General features: G+C 50.6%; 1 protein-coding gene across 1 annotated transcript in view; it reads right to left on the minus strand.

The window, feature by feature from the left end:
- The window catches only part of SMAD6 (SMAD family member 6), a 52,391-nt gene extending 35,166 nt beyond the window's left edge, over positions 1-17,225 (minus strand). The window contains exons 1-3 of the mRNA XM_053272019.1: positions 16,418-17,225; positions 7,999-8,055; positions 1,899-1,976 (exon numbers count right to left, since the gene is read on the minus strand). Coding sequence (XP_053127994.1) covers positions 1,899-1,976; positions 7,999-8,055; positions 16,418-17,210 — 928 coding nt within the window. The 5' untranslated portion in view covers positions 17,211-17,225. The remainder of the gene's footprint in view (positions 1-1,898; positions 1,977-7,998; positions 8,056-16,417) is intronic.
- Positions 17,226-19,811: the final 2,586 nt, after the last annotated feature.

Consider the following 19,811-nt stretch of genomic DNA (forward strand, 5'->3'; position numbering starts at 1 on the left):
CCCCATTCTCCAAGTTAGCATGAGGTCTATCCTGGACAAGGGAGCACGGGAGAGAACTCTAGATTCCCCATTTCCCCAACAACTCTAAAGCTTTAGGGAGGCCTCTAAGGTGTTTGTTGGAGGTTTCGCTTTCTGCCCAGCAATTTACAAGACAGAAACAGCTAGGAGAAGGTCTACGGCCAGTAGGTTAAATCTAGCCCAAGAGCACCCAGTTGTCACCAACCCCACAAGTACTGTGCAAGGTAACACAGGACTGAGCAACTTCATTCCTTGGAATACAACTCACATAATTCCGGACTAGTAGCCGCTGTGGCTAAGGACTGTGGGAATTGCAGTCCAAAAACAGCTGGAGGACCAAAATTGGACAGCACCAATGAGATGGAATAGTCTGTTGGGTCCATCTTACCATAAACCGCTCCTTTGCTCTGGCCACATTTGAAATGAACTTACTGGGATGGTCTAGGCCGGGGATGGCCCATTTGAAGCTCTCCAGCTGTTGGACTACAATAAAATGGCGGCTGGGGATGATTGCAGTTGTAGTCAACAGCAGTTTAGGAGCCTCAAGTGGGCCAGTCCTGGCCTAAACTGTTACCTTCACTTCTTCCAAGCATTTCTCCAAGTGCCAACTACCAACTGGACCGGCATTAGGAAAGCAAGTAACCAAAACATCCCATACATTCGGAACTTGGCATGGTGCATGGAATGCTGTTGAACCAAGAAAGCAAGGCCAAATATTAACACCATGCATCATGTTAAATGTGTGTTTTTGTTTTTAAAGTAGCCTGGGTTTCTCAAAATGAGCTCGTATCTTTCCAGACTTTCAGTTCCACAACCAACAAGAGGAGTGTGAGAACTTAATAATCAGCAGTTCTCTCAGGCAAACAAGTCCTACAGAACAGGAGAGACAATCGCAAAGAGAAGAACCCGTTTCTGGACAGGGCAGCCATACTGACCCAAGAGCAGTAGTTTCCCAAGAGAGCAATATGGCACAAGAGAAAAAAATCTCAATAGGCACCCAAGCGGGAAATAGAACAGCACTTCATGCATTGAGGAGTTTCTTTTGATGGTAACAGATAATTTGCCTGTGTTTACAGGGACACATTGGCAAGCAAAAACTAGGCCACAGGCTCACCTGAAAACCTAAACCAACCTTAATCCTAATGATAGCGAAAACCATTTTTGGATAAACAGATGTTCAGATAAATTGAAGTAGTATTTGCACAAAACAACATCTGCATAGGCGAGCCACACAGAAATTTCAGGAGGTACCAAAACACAGTGAAAAAGCCAGTACTAGTCCCCAATGAGCTTCATTTTATTCAGCAAATACCTATGTTCAGATCTGTCAAAAGAGATAACTGCTTTTCATTCGCAATTCCTATAATTTCAGCATTTGATGAACTCAGATTTATAAAATTTGAGTAGCTTGCGAAAGCCGAGTTCATTATTTCATATTTCAGTTGATGTACTTGTACAATCCTACAATGCCAACACGGCAAACTTAAACCAGTTTCAAACTAAGTACTGCCATGACTCCACCCCCTCACCCACCCACAAAAGGAACTCTGGGTGCCATAGCTGAGTGACAGTGTTCAGACCACTGTTAAGAGATCTTGAGTCCCCATTCAGAACTGCCGTTCCCAGAGTTCCTTAGGAAGGCGGGGAGGAAGGCATGACAGTGGGGCTGATTTTAAGTAGGTTGTGCAGAAATAAGGTCATTGCAAAGAGTTTGGTATCGTTCCGAGGCTACAAACCCATCATTATCTCTTGCCAAGATGAGTGCCCTGCTCTTCATTTCTCATTTTGGATACCAACAATTTAGTTCACTGAAGCACCATTTCCCAAGAGACCCAAAGGGTCACTTGGATTCAGCCAATGAACACATAATGTCTGCCAACCTGAGAATTCTCCAGGGGTGACACTGGGCGAGTTCGTAGCCTCCGTTTCAGTGTAGGACAACGTGGAGTCAGAAAGATCTGGGGACGAAACAAGAGACGTCCATTTATTTGCAACAATTGTTCACACCTCCTGCCATGGAGTTTCGAAATGCAAGTTGCTATGAAGTTGGAAGTTGCTCAGGACATCAGGTGTGTTCACAATTGATTCATTGATTTGGTTTAACCTCAGTTAAATGCAAATGTTTGTTACATGTGTAGCCCCTTTCAAGTCTCCAATTCATCACTGTCATATAAGACAATACTACAAGTGCACACACAGATCTATAAACTGGTATTTATTCGTGCTGCATACAAGCAAATATAACCACATTAGTTTCCTCTCTTCCCATATGCATTTTAAACTCCTGCTTTACTTTCACTAGTGTAAACAAAGGAGGATAGCACTCAAACGCAAAAAAACAAACAAACCCAACTCTAATAAGTGCTATAAAATAATGCAATCTGCCCCCCCCAAAAAAACACCCCAAAATCACAAGTATAGCGATTAGAAAAATAGTTTTAATATACAATGGAGAGAACAAGAAAACTATTGTTCTTACTCAAGCTGATTTACATGCTGCCCTTTTGGTGAGGAAACAAGTCTGGGGCTGGAGCCACAGCTCAGTGGCAGAGTGTCTGCTTCGCATGCCAAAGGCCCCAGGTGGACCCCCTCGCAGCATCTCCCGTTAGGGCTGGCAGAGACCCCTCCCTGAAACCTTGGAGAGCCTCTGCCAGTCAGTGGAGACAGTGCCGAGATGGATGGACCCAATGGCTATGGAATACACTGGATTTCCAAATGGCCAATGGCCATGCGGAAATTCCACTCATTCCTAGGGCCATTGAGGAGGAACCAGTGCATTTCAATGGGCATTCCCTGCCATTCATTTTAGGACGAGGCTGTAGTTCAAATGGCAGAGCATCTGCTCTGCATGCCCGAGGTCCCAGGGTCCATCCCTGGCAGCATCTCCAGGTAGGGCTGGGAGAGACCCCTCCCTGACTCTTGCCAGTCAGTGTAGACAGTAGTATGCTAGATGGGCCAAGTCTGACTGGGTATCATGCAGCTTCCTATGCGACGGTGACGAAGCTCCCCTTTGCCCAAGGGGAAACCCCCTCTCAAGCAAATGAGCAGATTCTCTCAACCTCTTTGCTGGAAGGAGGATAGTGCATGCTTGGAAGAAGCCCTCAGTACATGGGTAATGCCTGAATAGGCTCTGAAGGTTGAACTGAATGGAAAAGGAAGTGGATGTGTGGACTCCACCTTCAGGAGGATTCCAACGCCCACACCACCAGTTTGCATGAACATTTCCCATCAGCAGAGACCATGGACTCCCAGCGTGTCTGTCAACCACAGAGAAGATGCTTCCTTCCTAGACAGTATTGAAGAACCCAACTATGGGAGAGGCTTGTATGACACCAGTGGATGAGGTCCCCTTTATGGGGGAGGAAGTGGCAACTATACATCTTTTCAGGGCATCCTCCCCTCCATGAATCTCTCTTACGGCAGTTTAGGGACATAGGAAGCTGCCATATACTGAGTTGGACCCTTGGTCCATCTAGCTCGGTATTGTCTACACACAGACTGGCAGCAGCTTCTCCCAGGTTGCAGGCAGGAGTCTCTCTCAGCCCTATCTTGGAGATGCTGCCAGGGAGAGAATTTGGAACCTTCTGCAGGCAAGCAGGCCGATGCTCTTCCCAGGGAGGTCCCATCCCCTAAGGCAGGGCTGCTCAACTTCGTGCCCCCTGCAGATCTTGGCCTACAGCTCCCATAATCCCTGGCTATTGGCCACTGTGACTGGGGATTATGGGAGTTGTAGTCCCAGAACAGCGGGGGGGGGGCTAAGCTGAGCAGGCCTGCCTCAAGAGGAATCTCTTACAGTGCTCACACTTCTAGTCTCCCACCAAATGCAAATCAGGGGAGACCCTGTTCAGCAAAGGGGACAATCCATGCTTGCTACCACAAGACCAGCTCTCCTCCCTTAACCAACAGTGTTTCCCTTCGCTCATGTGAATGCCGATCAAGGACTTCCCTCTGCTCTTCTCACACATCAGAAAATGGCAGGACTTTGGCCTTCAAGAATAACCAAGGCGGAGTGGATCGAACAAGTAGGAACTTGGCAGGGCACAGATACGGTTACACTAAGCCTCCAAACAATTCATTGTTACTATACTTAATTATCTCTATTAAAATTCTTGAAGCTGTTTATTCTTGTTTCCTTTCTTCCTTCCTCTCCTGCTGAAGCTAAGCAAACTTTGTTTTAACAAGTCTTTTGTTGGTCTCCCCCCCACCCCGCCTCCGCTTCACTTACGCCCCTTTAATTAAAACTGTGCTCTAAATATTTGAACGTTGTGGGGGGGGGGGTTTCTCCCCCCCTTCTCTTTTCCATTCAGCCAAACTGAAAAGCCGAACTCCATTTCTATGTCACTCAACGTTCTCTTGCCTGGGAAACTAGGAACACCATCTAGAAAGACCTGGGGAGTCTGGACGCTTATTTCTCCGCCACCCCTCCACTTGGTACTTTTTTTTTTTTAGCTCTCTGATGGAACAGGCATGGTGACCAGCCCTGAGCTGTGATCCAGCGTCCATCTGGAAGAGAGATATTTCTCAAGGGAGCCATTTTCTGCTGGTTAGGCTGAGATGGTTGTACTCAGGGTGGTGGTGGGGCACAGAACATATTTGGGCCAAATGCATTTGGGGCAGAAATTGGCCGGGTTCCACGAGGGAGGCAAGCAGAGCACAGCCTGTGCCGGGACAGTCTCCAAATTGAAGATAAGCCTGCACAACTTGTCAGGCCTCCACTGGGTTCTGGGACAAACTTCCGGGTCCAGACTAGGTCCTGGAACAGGCAGAGTGCCGGGGGGCAGGTGCACAGACAGACATCTGGGTTCCCAGAGGTGGTGGCTTGTGGGGCTCTTCACAGAGACAAAAGCTGCTCAGAGCCAGCAGTTATCAAAGGTGAGCCAAGCTCCTAGGAGTTCCCCAGATCACCTGGTCCATCTGGGCTGATGAACTGCAGTACCCTCGCTGGCCATTCTCTGGGGGGTGCTGTAGCACAAAAATAGCTCCCTCCGCCTGGTAGATACCCCACCCCCCCTCGCCCCCAACACCGCAAATAAGGTCTGTGGGCCAATCTGCCTTACAGCTCTACCTTACAGCTGCCCACACATCTGGTGCTTTAACCCCATGACTCCCAGAAGCATGGCAAACTCCCAGCTTTGGCTGCCTGCCCAGGAGTGCTGGGGCTGCATTTGGAGTTCTGCAGGTCAGTTGTGCAGGACGACCCAGAGCAGGGCTGCACAACTTTGTACGATGTTGGACTACAACCCCCATAATCCCCGGCTGTGGCTAGGGATGATGGGTGTTGTAGTCCAGTAACAGCTGGAGAGCCGGAGTTGTGCAGTCCTGATCCAGGGATTTGTTTAGGTGGGCTCAGTCTGTGGAACAGGAGAACAAGCTGGATAATCACTGGGGCCAGGATTCTGGCCCTAGGTCTACCCCAGGAAGGGTAGAGGGTGAGCTCTTCCCACCACCCCATCCCCAACCCAAGTCACGTTGGTAGGTTTCCTGCTGCTACCAGGATAAATATCTGAAGATGCCTTCTGGCCATTGTTCCATCTCACTCAGGGCACTGACCGGCAGCATCTCACCAGGTTACCTAGGAAAGAGGGTCTTTTCCCAGCCCTACCTGGAGATGCTGCCAGGGACTGAACCGGGGACCTTTTGCATGCAGAACTCTACCACTGAGCTAAAGCCCTTGGCAGAACCATGCGTTTTCTTTCCACCCCTCTTTTCTTTGGCCGTTACAGCCGGGGATTGTGGGAGTTGTAGTCAACAACATCTGGAAATCCCTGTTACAGGGAACACTGCTCCCCATCCACTTCACACTTACTAGAGGCCAGGGTGTGCTTGTGTGCGTCCATCCAGTCACTACTTTAGAAATTGGCAGGAGACTTCCCTTACAAAAGGCTTGCACAAGCCTAGGCAAGCAATATTTCTCCCTCACATCCTAAAACCTCTGCTCTCTCTTCATTTGTTCCGGTTTTAGAATTGTTCATAGGAGAGGAGAGCTGGTCTTTTGGTCGCAAGCATGACTTGTCGCCTTAGCTAAGCAGGGTCTGCCCTGGATGCATATGAATGGGAGACTTGATGCGTGAGCACTGAAAGAGATTCCCCTCAGGGGATGGAGCCACACTGGGAAGAGCAGAAGAAGGTTCAAGTTCCCTCCCTGCCAGCATCTCCAAGATTGGGCTGAGAGAGATTCCTGCCTGCAACCTTGGAGAAGCCGCTGCCAGTTTGTGAAGACAATACTGAGCTAGATGGACCAATGGTCTGACTCAGGATATGGCAGTTTCCTATGTTTCCTATTCTTAAGTCCCTGCTAACTGGGCAAAGAGGCACCTTTTTAATGTGGTGACTCTCTTTATTGAGCAGGGGGAGAGTAACTGGCCCTCTCCACCCCCAGCTCAGCATTCCTCCAGTGACTGTTGCTGGTGTCTGTCTTCAATTTTTTTTTTTAGATAGTGAGCCCTTTGGGGCCAGGGAGCCATCTTATTTATTTGTTATTTCTCTAGGTAAACCGCCTTGGCAACTTTGATTGAAAAGCGGCATATAAATATTTACTATTGTTAATGCGGAGAGGGCCTGCTCCAGCCTCCATCACATCCAGCCAGCTTCAACACACTACGCCGTGTCTGTCTGGGATTCCCGTTCACCTCAACGGCCTCCCACTGGAAAGTCAAAGGCACCAGCCGGGTCCACCGAGGTCTATGTTTAAATTCCTGAATGACAATATATACTTTGGAAGGCAACTCCCTAGCGGACCATGCCAGTTTTAAAGTAGGTCACCTTTTCATGCCCAGCCTTTTTGACCAAGTTTCCTTGGGTGCATTTTTATTATTACTTTATATATATATATATATATATATATATATATATATATATATATATATAATTATTATTATTTTTAAAAAGAGGTCTTAGCAATTCAGGAGTTTGGCCAGGAGGCGGGGAATGCAAATCAAAGCCAACTTGCAGCACTGTGTGTATACAGGGTTGCCAACTTCCCCTTCTGGCCAGGCTCCTGGACTTTTAACAAATTTTATAGCTACAGCTTTCCCCACTGCTACATGGCTGTGCCAGGAAAACACAAAGCAATCCTACCGCTTTTGAGTTTCTGACAAACAAGGTAGCTGCTGAAGGCACAGGAGCCCTGCCAGTAGAAAAAGGTGGTAACTCAAGATCACCAAGAACTTGCATATTATTTCTGAAAAAACTAGAGCCCCATTCAGACATTACACTGTATGTGCTTAGAGATGTCTGAACACATGCAGATGTTCTCATGTGAATAAATATACACACATTCATTGTAAAAGTAAACAGGTTACAGGTCCCCTCAAATGCAGATAGGAAGCTGTACAAGCACAAATGTGTGAATAGCTGCATGCCTACAGATCTGTATGTGCATCCTGTATATTATGTGCATACACTGTACAGAGATTATATGTGCATTGAGCGTAATGTGTGGATAGGGGTCATGAGCATCATCGTTTGGTTATCAGAAAGCAGCAGCGGTGAAAACTGATGAGCCTCAATGCTGCCAAATTCTGGAATGTGCAGAAAATTAGCCCAACAGTAGCAAATCTGCATCCATCTTTTTAGCTTCCATAATTGGTTTGCTACAGTAACATAATGGATTGCTGAAACGTAAGTACCGGTAAACCCAAATGCCCATTTCCCCCCCTCCAATGTCATATTCAAGAGGGTAGAGCAATCCACACGCTGGCATTTGCTGTGCAGGTCCATCTAGTTCAGGGCTGCACACTCTGGCCCTCCAGCCGTTTTTGGACTACAACTCCCATCAACCCCAGTGACCAATAGTTGACTTGGATAGGCCAACATCAGCAGGAGAGCCAAAGTTGTGCAGCTCTGGACTAATTCATGTAGGAGATGTGTGTGTTCAACCGCACATGAATGCATGCACGCGTGCGCGCACATACACACACACACACTCATAGTTCTGTCCGGCAAACTGCAAAAGAAAATCTACAAGGAGCAGACACTTACCCAGTGGCTTTTGCTCATTATTTGGAGACAGCCGGGAGTAAGGAGGGGGTGGAGATTCTGAAAAGGAAGAAGAGTCCACATTAGTGCCATCTCTGCTGTTTACCTTGCAAAAAACCCCTCAGGCATCCACACCAAGGACCTAACCGGCTGAACTAAAGTGGAACCCAGTTTGTAATACTTAGGGAGACACCATCTGAACATTGTTGCCCCAATGATAGAAGACTCACAATTTAGCCCCACCCCTCGCAAAAGCACGAGATTTTAAGTAAAAACAACACCACTACCTAGGAGGTCCTTTGTTAGTCATTACCTCCGCAGAGGACGGGTGCCAATTTGCACAGTAAACTAGCGCACTGTGAGAGGAAACAAGAGAACAGAAGAGTAGAGTTCTTGCAGACCACAGCCACGGAGCAGAGGAGAACCACGCCCCTCAAGGCACGTTCAGAGGGTCTTAATGAGCTTTCTGGCTGTGACCCTCACCCCATTTATGACATAGTCCCTCCAAAGACCCACCATGGCCTGCTCTCTCTCACCCCCTACCATCTAAGAAAGCACACACATCAATTCTAAATGTATTTACTTAAGAGTAAATGCCACTGATTTCCACGTTCCAGAACTCACTCACTAGTAAGCATCCTGGAAACTCTAGGGAGTGTTTACGTGTCAGGAAGTCCCACTGACTTCAATGTGACTTACTCCTAAGCAAGTAGCTCCAAAGACCACAAGTTTAGGGAGCTGCATCATGGGAGAATCGACGTTTTAAGTCTTATTTTCAGCTTGCTGCAGCCATTTCGTCTACAACCCTCCCCACAGATATTTAGGAACTGTAGTTTTCAGAGAAGCCTGGAAATTCTCCATTCCAAGACATTTGTCCAATCCAAAGAACTACGAATTCCAGGACTCCTTGAGGAGCCAAGTTAGTCAAACCAGTTTACATCTGCAGTGTGAAACTAGTTTAAATCTGCAGCAGAAACATACCCTAGTAACAGTGTCTTGGTTTCAACATCTCTCAGCTCTATGCGCATTTACTACAGAGAACACAGTACTTGGCAGCCCAGCAATATTCAAGGGAAAGAATTCCTTCCCTCCCTGTAGGATAGATACAAAGTGACTGAATTCGGAGCTCAACTGGAGGATTTGAGTTTGCAAAACAAATGAAATTGAAGAAAGTCTTACATGCCAAAAAAGGGGGTATCATTGGCAGAACATTTAACACCCTTGAGGGTTTTCTCTTTGCATCGATGCATAAAAGAAGGGAGGGGGGAGCAAGCAGACCTCCCCCCACCCAAGCAGGTTAACAAGATCTGGACATTGCAACTTGCATCCAAGGAAACTGCCTCGAACTTTTGATTTTCCATCTTTCATTGTTGGGGGAGAGACAAACCTCAGATATAACTGCATATATTCAGTGGCTGGGTCTTTCTTCTCTAAAGAGGTTATGACCAAGATGTACAGGTTTTGCTACTTAAACAATTCCCGTTTTGAAAGAGGGAGAGAGAAAATAAAAGCAGCTCACTGGCAATAGGAAGAAGTTGGGGAAAGAGGTGCTGCAGCTTTAAGAGAGGCAGTCAGATAAATTGCCCGTCAGACTGGCGCCAGCAAAATGCAAACTGCATATTATCACCACTTCTTCACCTAAATAGCAGGGGTGGGGGGAAGGACCTCCTTAGGAAAGAGAGAGAGAGAGACGGGGGGAGTGCTTTTTAAGCACAATGTGAAACGGATCTCAGTTGAAAGGGGATAAAGCCAGGCCAAAAGAAAAGAGGGGTGTGTGTGTGTTGCTCTTTAATGCCCATATTCTTTTGCCTTGAGAAATCAGTGGTTTTCTATATACACCCAGCCCCAGGAAAAGAGAGAGAGAGAGAGAGTTATGTTTCCTTTGCATAATCAAAAGGATGGAAATTTTGTGGGGACAATTACAGCAAAACAACAAGCCACGGCAAATTCGCTCTCTGGGGACTCTGGCCACCTCCTCCAGCCTGCAATCCTACACTCGTTCCCTTGGAAGCCAAGATTTGCTGCGCTCTTTACTTTTAAGCATATTCAAACATGCTGAGGACAGGATCGCCAGGGAAGTCCAGGGCTCTCCCAAAAGTTCCCTTCCGTGCCAACCAAGGAGGAAGCTCAGGGCTACCCACTCCTGCTTCGCCTTTCTGAAGTCGCAGAAGGTCCTCTTTTGAATCCAGGGCCCCAGGAGGATCTGGCTGCTTAGCTCCAAAGGGTGTCCCGGCATTTTAACTCCTATTTTTCCTGCGCACGCACCCACACTTACCCTGCCACACTTCAGTGAGCACCAGCTATTCCTGCAATGTAGGCTGCAAAGGGGGGGAGGGATCCTCCCCCTTTGAGGGGGGTGAGCTGGATCCCAGAAGAAAGCAGGAAGGACAGCAGCAAGCCATGACAGTGTCTGAAGGGTCCTCAGGGCCCTGAGATCCCCACTCGCACCTCCCTTCCCTTCCCATTCCATCTAGCTCCGGGCTGTCTACTCTGACTGGCAGCAGCCTTTCCCAGACCTACCTGGAGATGCTGCCTGGAACCAAACCTGGAACCTTCTGCATGCAGATGCTCTACCACTGAGCTAAGGGCCCCCTCCCCCCTGCACAGGCTTGGAATGAACTCAAAACAAGGCTGCGAGTGGCTCTCTAGGGCAGGGGGGTTCCTGCTCTTAGGCCCGCAGATGTTGTCGGCCGACCATCCTCCTCAGCCACAGAGGCCTGCTGCAGCCACTCAAACGCCTGAACTGGACCAAAATCAATGCAAAAATGGCAGATCATTTCTGCATTGACTTGGGTCCAGTCCGGGGTTTCCCCATCTTGCTGGGCTGCAACTTGGCTGGGGATGTTGGGAGTTACAGCCCAGCAAGATCTGGGGACCACGGACGAGTTCCAAAGAGCAAGTGAGGCAGTCCTCCTGGGTCTGGGCTGTACTATGTCAGAAAGGACTGAAAGCTCCTCCGTATCAAAAAGCCCCAACCAACTTCTTGCACACACAGAGGTAGCAAGGAAAGCAGACCAGGGCTAGGCCAGAACACTTTCCCTCAATACCTTGGTTTAGATGAAATCATGCGAGGGTCCCCAGCTGCATAAGGACAGCCCTGCTGGATCCGGCCCCAAAAGGCCCTTCTATTTCAGGATCCTATTTGCCACAGTGGCCCACCAGATGCCTTTGAGAAGCCCACAGGCAAGAGGGGAGGGCATGCCCCCTCTCCTGCTGTTGCTCCCCTGCAACTGGGATTGAGAGGCATCTTATCTCTGAGGCTGGAGGTGGCCTATAGCCATCAGGACTAGGAGCCATTGACAGACTTGTCCTCTATGAATCTATTTAAGCCTTTTGTGAAGCCATCCAGGCTGGTGACTGTCACCACATCTTGTGGCAGAGAATTCCATAGGCTAATTATGTGTTGTGTGAAGAAGTACTTCCTTTTGTTGGTCCTAAATTTCTTGGCAATCAGTTTCATGGGATGACCCCTGGTGCTAGTGTTATGAGAGAGGGAGAAAAAATTTCTCTCTCTCCGCACCATGCATGATTTTATAGTCCCTTTTCATGTCGCCTCCTCAGTCATCTTTTTTCTAAACTAAATAGCCCCAGGTATGGTAGCCTCACCTCATAAGGAAGGTGCTCCAGGCTCTTAACCATCTTGGTTGCCCTCTTCTGCACCTTTCCCAGTTCTACTTATCTACTTATATTATCCTTAAGATACAGTGATCAAAACTGTACACAGTACTCCAGATGTGGCCACACCAAAGATTTGTATGAGGACATTATGCTAGCATGGAACTGGCCCTTTTCACAGCTACTGCACATTGTGTTGACATGTTGAACAAGCTGTCCACCACGACCCCAAGATCTCTCTCCTGTGTCAGTCACTGACAGCTCAAACCCCATCAAGCGTATTCGTGAGGCTGGGGTTTTTTGCCCCAATATGCATCACTTTACACTTGCTAAGACTGAACCACATTTGCCCTTTTTTTGCCCTCTCCTCAAGTCATGAGAGATCCCTTTGGAGCTCCTCGCAATCTCTTTTGGATTTCACTACCCTAAATAGTTTAGTGTCATCTGCAAATTTCACCACTTCTCCAATTACCCGAACTTCTAGATCATTTATGAGCAAGTTGAAGTACAGCATCCTGGGGAACGCCGCTTTTTACTTCCCTCCGTTTAGAGAACTGTCCATTTATTCCTACCTTCTCTGTTCCTAGTCCTTCAACCAGTTACCAATCCACACATGAAACTGTCCCCTGATCCCATGACTCCTAAGTTTTTTCAAGAGGAACCTTTGATGAGGAACCTTGTTGAAAGCTTTTTGAAAGTCCAAGTATACTATGTCAACTGGATCACCCTTATTCAAAAAAATGCCAACAGGTTGGTAAGGCAAAACTCCCCCTTGTAGAAGCCATGCAAAGCCATGCACTACTGCAGTAGTACCACAGGAAGCTGACTCACACCAACTCTGACCCTTGGCCTATCTAGCTCAGCATTGCCTACACTGACTGGTAGCAGCAATCCAAGCAGGCGTCTTCCCCAACCCTACTTGGAGACGCTGCCAGGGAGTGAACCAGGAACCTTCTGCTTGCAGATGTTCTACTGCTCAGCTACGGTCTCATCTCCATGTTTAGTGCAGTCCAAACATGGGCTTTCCTTTTGCCCATTGTTCACGAAAACTAGGCCTTGGTTGCAAATGCTTCAAACCATGCTGGATTAACTCATTTCCAACCTCTGGTCTATACTCCTGCCCAGTTTTGTTTTGCCTCAAACCTCCAGGCAGATTTGACAGTGCTACCCTGATTTGTACAGCGCCCGATGCACCACCACACAGTTCACCCTGAACAGAGCATGGTTAGCTACTAGAAATCCCATTTGGTCTCACGACTACGACAACTATTTATATACCGCTCTTCAACCAAAGTTCTCAAAGCGGTTTACATAGAAATAAATACATAAAAAATAAGATGGTTCCTTGTCCCCAAAGGGCTCACAGTCTAAAAAACAAACATAAGGCAGATACCAGCAACAGCCACTGGAGGGATGCTGTGCTGGGGTTGGACAGGGCCAGTTGCTCTCCCCCTGCTGAATATTTATTTATTTATCTATCTATCTATCTAACATATTTCTATACTGCCCAAAACTCACGTCTCTGGGCGGTTTACAACAAAATAAAAACAGAAAGTAAAACATTAGTTAAAAACACAAAAAAGAAATTTAAAACACATCAATTTAAATTTTTTAAAACAATATATTAAAACATTAACCCCATTAAAACAATATTAATTAAAAGCCTAATTATAAGAGAACCACCACTTAAAGGTGCCTCTTTGCGCAATTAGCAGGGGCTTTCCCTGTAAGCCACAGGTAGAAAGTTTTTAAAAATTAAGTTATAATAAATGTGTTTTAATAAACTATAACAAAGCCTGCACAGCATAAGGCCTGGGGGTTGGATCTGGCCCACGGGGATTTTTTTTCTGGCCCCAGGGAAGGCCCATAGTTTTCTGGCCCCAGGGATGCTGCCCAAGGCAAGGTACAAAATGCTGCTTTGCCCCATTAATATTTTCAATGAGTAATAATGGCTCTGATCTAATAATTAATAATTAATGTTGATGTCCTCATAATCATTGATGTGCTGAATTACCTTGGCCCCATGAACACTAAGTCATGGGTGATTCCGACCCACCAGGTTATTTGGGTTGTGCAGCCCTGAATTAAAAATAAGTCACAGATCAGCTTGGCATTCAGGTTTCTGTTGTGGTCTCTGGTGAGGGGAGACAATTCAGGTTTCCAGGCCTGGTCCATACCAGCAAGACCATCACCAGATGACTGCAGCAGCAAGTGATGCATGACTGGGTCCTCAGATGTCACAGCACCGTTAAGACTTCCAGATGTGAGAAACCTTTCAACCACATCCATTCTCACAATCAGTCACTAGTCATCAAGTGCACATGGAACATGGGTAGTGAAGTCAAGCATACATGCAGGTGTGGACTAACCTTCAGAAAAGGCTTCGAAAAAAATCTTTTGCCTCGCTTCACACAAATTAAATGCAATCATGACCTGGGCGTTATCACAGAATAACTACCTGCTGTCTTACACACCTCTGTGTCTTTGGACACTGACGCAAAGCCCTTTAATTTATTTAGTTATTTTAAGTACACAGATGTGCAAGTGTGCATGATATAAAGAAACCCTGTATATAAATAGGCCCTGAGTGCTTTCCCTAATTTAAACTACGAACTAGTCCCAAAGAGATTGGAATTGAAATATGAGCAAAGGTGTTCCATTGCCAGTTTCGCTTTGCTCCAGGCCTTTCTGGTTGGTAGATCTTAGAGAATCTTCCTCGCCACTCAGATTTATTTATTTATTATTTATTATTAAAATTGTTATACCGCCCTTCCAAAAGGCTCAGGGCGGTTGATGCTGCAGGTGTTCCCTGCATTCAGGCTAACAAGGACATAGTCATCTTAAACTGTAGGTCAGCAACTAGAGTCCCTGAGCAAAACCTGCCTGCCACTGGGAAAGGTACCATCTGGCCCTCCTAAGCTAGAGTTAAACAGAGGGTGCAAGGAGAGAGACAGCAATGATCACAGGAATCCCGTGACAGCATTAGGCAGCAAACCACTTTGAGGGTTAGGAAGGCCAGGGCCCTCTAATTCTTACTCACTTTCTCACAGTGGCCCTTTCTGAAAACTAGCTGTGGTCCAGGACCCCAGAGAGAGAGAGAGAGAGTGCAAATTTAGTGAAGAAAATCCTGATCTGAAACGCATTTACTTGGAAAGGCAAACTGGATGGGATTTAACAGGGCTTACTTCCAAGTCACCCATTTACGTTTGGGACAGGACTGTGTAACCCCTCTCCCCTCTTCCATCCCAAGCATCCAAAAGTTGCCACTCTCATAATCAAGACACTGGCCTGAGTGAACATCACTAACCTGGCTGCACAAGGCAATTCTTGCTCCAAAAAAATGCTTCTATCAAACACGCCGATCATAGATTATGTCAGACAAAAATATTAGGAAGCACATCACACCAACACAGCTTTGTTTTGAGTCTCTGGTTCTCAATGCGCACCATGCAGATGGCACATCACTTCCTCTGTGGCTCACCTCACCTTTCAAAGGAATTCCAGGAGGTGCCCAGAGGCAATATTCCTGCTTATTAGTGAACACCTCAGAACATTCAGGCGGCCACTCCAAAGCAGGCACCCCTGTGGTGGCCTCAGAAACTGCAACATGAGCAAGACATGTGTTGTCGGGCACACTACGTTTGGACCAACATTACCAGTAGAAGAAAGAGAAGCAAGCAAAAGGATGTTAACTAGAAACAAAGAGGTACAGGGGCTCCAGATTTCCCTGTGGCCTTTCTGCAACAGGCCTTCAGCCCAGAAAGCATTCTGCTCATGCTTAAAGATGCTCTTCCTCATTCTTATAGGACCAACCACACATACACACGGCACATGACAAGAGACTCAAAAGGAAAGATGGAGACCCACTCAAGGTGCCATCAAGCATTCCAGGTAGATTCAGGGGTCGAGCATGAAGCAAACGAAGAGCAAGAAAGAGACTCTGCACGTCAAGACTAACATCAGCCATGGGATTTCACGGATGCAGGCTCTCGTAAACTAACCACCACCAAAGTGCTAGCCTTTAAGGCATCACAGGACAAGGGAAGGACATCAAAGCAACTCTGCCGGAAGAGACCCAACGCCCAGCTAGTCTGGATTCTGGTTTCAAGCAGTAGCCAAACAGAGGAAGGGCATGGAGGCCACAGCCCTCTCCCACTACTGCTCCCCTGCAATTAGCATTCCTGGGCACCCTGCCCCTGGAAATGGAGGTTCCTTATACACATGCTGACTAGTCAACACTGACAGTTCCATCCTCCTCCACCTCCTCCTCCATGGATTTGCCTGGTCTCCTTTAAGCCATCTCAGTCTATGGCCATCACGTCCTGTGATAGTGAGTTCCACAAACTCACTAGGGGTCTGTCGTTTTTTGCCCTGGTTTGTTGCTAGAATTCCTGCTTTTGGTACTACAAACGGTTCCCTTGGAATGAGCTCCAGTCCTTACTCAACTGGGCAAGTGTTACACTCTCAAACTAACCTGCCAAAAGTCCACCCAGGTCAGCACCCTGTTTCCCACAGAAGCCACCTTTCAGAATAGGAAGGTGATGGCCTCTCCATTTGCCCGGATACCCAGAGAGACTGCCCACGAACACGGAGGCTCCATTAAGCCACTGGGAAGAAGGCCTGGCAGACCAAGGAGGAGAATTTGCACCGACGACACTTCCCTCAGAAGAACTGCAAGAAGCGGGCAGTGGGCCCCTTCTCCTCCCGCAGGGGCCTTGCACCCAGCCAGGGGGAACCGCCTGCCCCATGCACCCCAGCCTTCCCGCCCCTCCCTCGCAGGGAAAGCCCCGGAGGGCCCGCTCCTCACCTGGCCCGCACAGCCTGCTGAAGTGATAGGGGTTGCAGCACACCGTCGGGCCGTCGGGGAGGCCGAAGCTCTGGCACTCGCACAGGGGCTTCAGCTCGGCCGGGTGCTGGAGATCCGGCCATCGGAAGAGTTTGCCCAGGAGCAGCTGAGGAGGCGCCACCTGGCCGCCCAGGCGCACCTCGGCGCGGGAGACAAGGACGCAGCTGCTGGGCATCCCGCCGCGGGACTCGACGGCTTCCAGCAAGCTGTCGAGAGCGCGCTCCTTGAGGCGCTTGAGGAGCGAGTAGGTGGCGGCCTTGAGCTCCTGCTCCGGCAGCGACAGTCTCGCGCGTCCTTCGCGGGCCGACAGCTCGTCCCGGGGGGCCCCGGAGGAGGCGCCGTCGGGCTCCCGGTCCTTGAAGAGGCAGCAGGTCACCGTCTTGCCGTCGCTCTCCTGCGCCCGCCAGGGGCTCGCCCGCTCGCCGCCGCCCTCCTCCTCCGCTGCCGTGACTGCAACCGCCGCCCCCTCGGGAGGCGCCGCAGGGTCATCCTCGCCGTGCGCCATGGACCTCTCCAAAAGGCGCGGCTCCTCGACGGCGCCTCCGCGGGTCACCGCTCGCCTGCCGCCAGCGGGGGACTCCTCCGGGCTCCTGTCGTCGCTGCCCCCTGGCGCATGGCTCTTCCGGAGGCTGCTGCTGCTGCCGCTGCCGTCGCCGCCGCCGCCACCATCTCCTCCGCCGACGCCTTCTGTGTCGAGGAGGACCCGGCTTCTCCAAAGCCGCCGCACGAGCCCTGCCCGTTTGGACCTGAACATACGCCTCGCCCGGGCGCGGAGCTGCTGGCCGGCGCTGGCTCCGGGTCAGACCCTCCCAAACGACCGCAGCATGAAGGAGACCCAGCAGCAGCGGCGCCGGCGGCGGCTGAGGCAGGAGCGGGGGCTCCGCGCACGTCCGCCGGCCCAGCCAATCGCCGAGACACTGCGGCCGCGCTGCTGCTGCCGCCGCCACCACCACATGAGGGAAGGGAGCAAGGGCATAGAGCCGAGCCCCGCAGGCCGGCGGCGCGCGGGGGAGGAAGCCGGCTGCCAGGCAGGGGAGCCGCCGCCGCCGCCGCCGCCCGCCCCCTCGGCCCTACATGGAGCAGCGAGCAGTCGCCTCGCCGCGAGCAGAGCAGCAGCGGAGGTCGCTTCTCCTTCCTCCTGCCGAGTGGACGGAGTCTTCCTCCGAAGCAGCAACAATCCCGGCTCGCTCTCCTCGGCTTGGGCTTCCCTGGCAGGGCAGAGCGCCGACGTCGGGGGCGCCGCTGGTGCGCGCTCGCTCGCTCTCCTCCCGCTCCCGGGGCCGCCGCTTTAATCCCAACTTGCCCGGAGTTTCCGACTGCGAGGCCGGCCCCCGCGAGGGGCGAGGAGCGGGCTGCCTGCGCCGCGCACGGCTGTGCACATGGGGACGGATCCCACCCAGCGAGCGAGCGAGGCAGGGAGACGGGGCTGCAGAGAAAAGAAGAAGGGAGCTCCTCCAAAGCAGGGAAGCCGCCGCCAATCCCGCGAGCCCCGACTCCTTGGAGGCGGCGCGCAGCGCAGGAGCAGCCGCTTTTAAATCCACGCGACGCGCGAGCCTGGAGGAGCCCTCGGAGCGGGCGCCGGAGCTTGCCCAGCGCGAGCGAGCGAAGGCGGCGGCTCCAGTCCCGGGGGCTGCAGGGGCAGAGTCCTCTTAGGGCAGAGCCCCCCCGACGTCAGCGCGCCTCCTTCGGCGCTCCCGCCCGGCTTGGGGGCTGCTGGCGAGGAGGAGGAGCAGCAGCAGCAGCAGCGGGCGCTCGCTTGCCTGCCTGCCTGCCTGGCTCCCTCTTTTTTTTTTGTTCCTCCTGCTGCTGCTGCTGCTCTCCGACACACACACGCACTCGCAAGGCCCCCGAGGAGAGCGCCCGAGTCATTGGCTCCCTCCAATCATGTGCCCGTCTAGACACTTTGGCGGCGCTGAGCGGCTCTGCTGGTTGCGCAAACAAGGGCTCAAGTTTCTTCACTCTTAAAGGAAAACGCCTCCCTGAGACGGGGGCGGGGCGGGGGGGGGAGGACGGCGGCTGCCTTCTTCGCCCTCTCGGCGGTCGGGCAGCCCCTCGCCTCGCTCCCCGCGCCGGATCGGAGAAGGAAGGCGAGGAGTAGTAGCAGCAACAGCAGCAGCCTCTAGCGCCCGCCTGGGCCAACCAGAGCGGGCGAGACTCCTGCCTTTGCGGGCTTCCACGCGGGGCGCGCACGCAGGAGCCTCCAAGGACGGAGCAGGGCTGCTGGGTGCGCATCATTCACGGGGCCGCTGCTGCGAAGCCCGCCCCCGCTCGCGAAGAGGCAGGCAGTCCCCTTTGAGACCCTCCCGTGCATGCAAGGGCTCAGGCTGCCTGGCACGCTCAGCTTTCTTGTTCTAAGCAGGGCATTAAAAAAAAAATTGGTATTTATGTCCGTCCCGGCGGCGTAGGAGTTCTGCATGGAGGCTGCCAGCAGTGCAATCCCAAGCGAGTTTACTCAGAAGGAAGCCTCACGGGGGAGCTCGCTAGAACTTCCCAGGAGGAAGGGAGTTTAGGACTGCAGTCTCAATCGTCTGCATGGGACAGACACCTTTTAAGGTTGCAACGTGCAGCCCAATCCTACACTGCACCACGCCGAATGAGGCCTAGGTAAGTATGTGTACCACCATGGCAGACTCCAGGGGTGTAGCTATAATTGAGCGGATGGGCTCAAAGAACCCAGGGGCCCCCAGCTCCACCCCTCCCTATTTTCTTCATTATCTCCCTCACTCTGAGGGGCCACTGGGGAGGGGGTAAATACAAGCCCCCTCTCCCCTAGCTACGCCCCTGGCAGACTCCTGTGATTCATAGGGAGCTGCCTTCTACTGAGTCAGACCCTTGGTCCATCTAGCTGAGTACTGCCTACACTGACTGGCAGCAGCTCCCTAGTGCTTCAAGTGGGGTCTTTCCTGGCCCTACTAGGAGATGCTACCAGGGACCTTCTGCATGCAAAGCAAGCCCACCAAGCTGCCTCCTCAACAAACAACCCCCGCTCGCCCTTAATTCCACACTTTTGGAAAGTGAACATATGAAACTGCCATATGCTGAGTCCAACCCTTTGTCAGCTAAGTTTCGCATTTGCTACACTGACTGGCATCAGTTCTCCGGGATTTCGGGCAGAGAAGGATCTTTCCCAGCCTGACTTGGGAAAGGCTGCCAAGAACTGAACTTGGGATCTTCTTTGAGCAAAGCAGATGTGTTCCGCCTTTCTTAAACACGCCTAAGACACCTTACAACAATTTCCCAAAAACAAGACAAAGACCACAATAGCATGATACACAATATCAGTACAATTGGACAATCAGCCAAGAAAAGGTTTTGGTTGTTTAAGTCAAAAACCCAAACATCCAACCCCATCCTT

Source organism: Hemicordylus capensis, chromosome 10 (genome assembly GCF_027244095.1).
Source record: "Hemicordylus capensis ecotype Gifberg chromosome 10, rHemCap1.1.pri, whole genome shotgun sequence".
Classification (NCBI taxonomy): Eukaryota; Metazoa; Chordata; class Lepidosauria; order Squamata; family Cordylidae; genus Hemicordylus; species Hemicordylus capensis.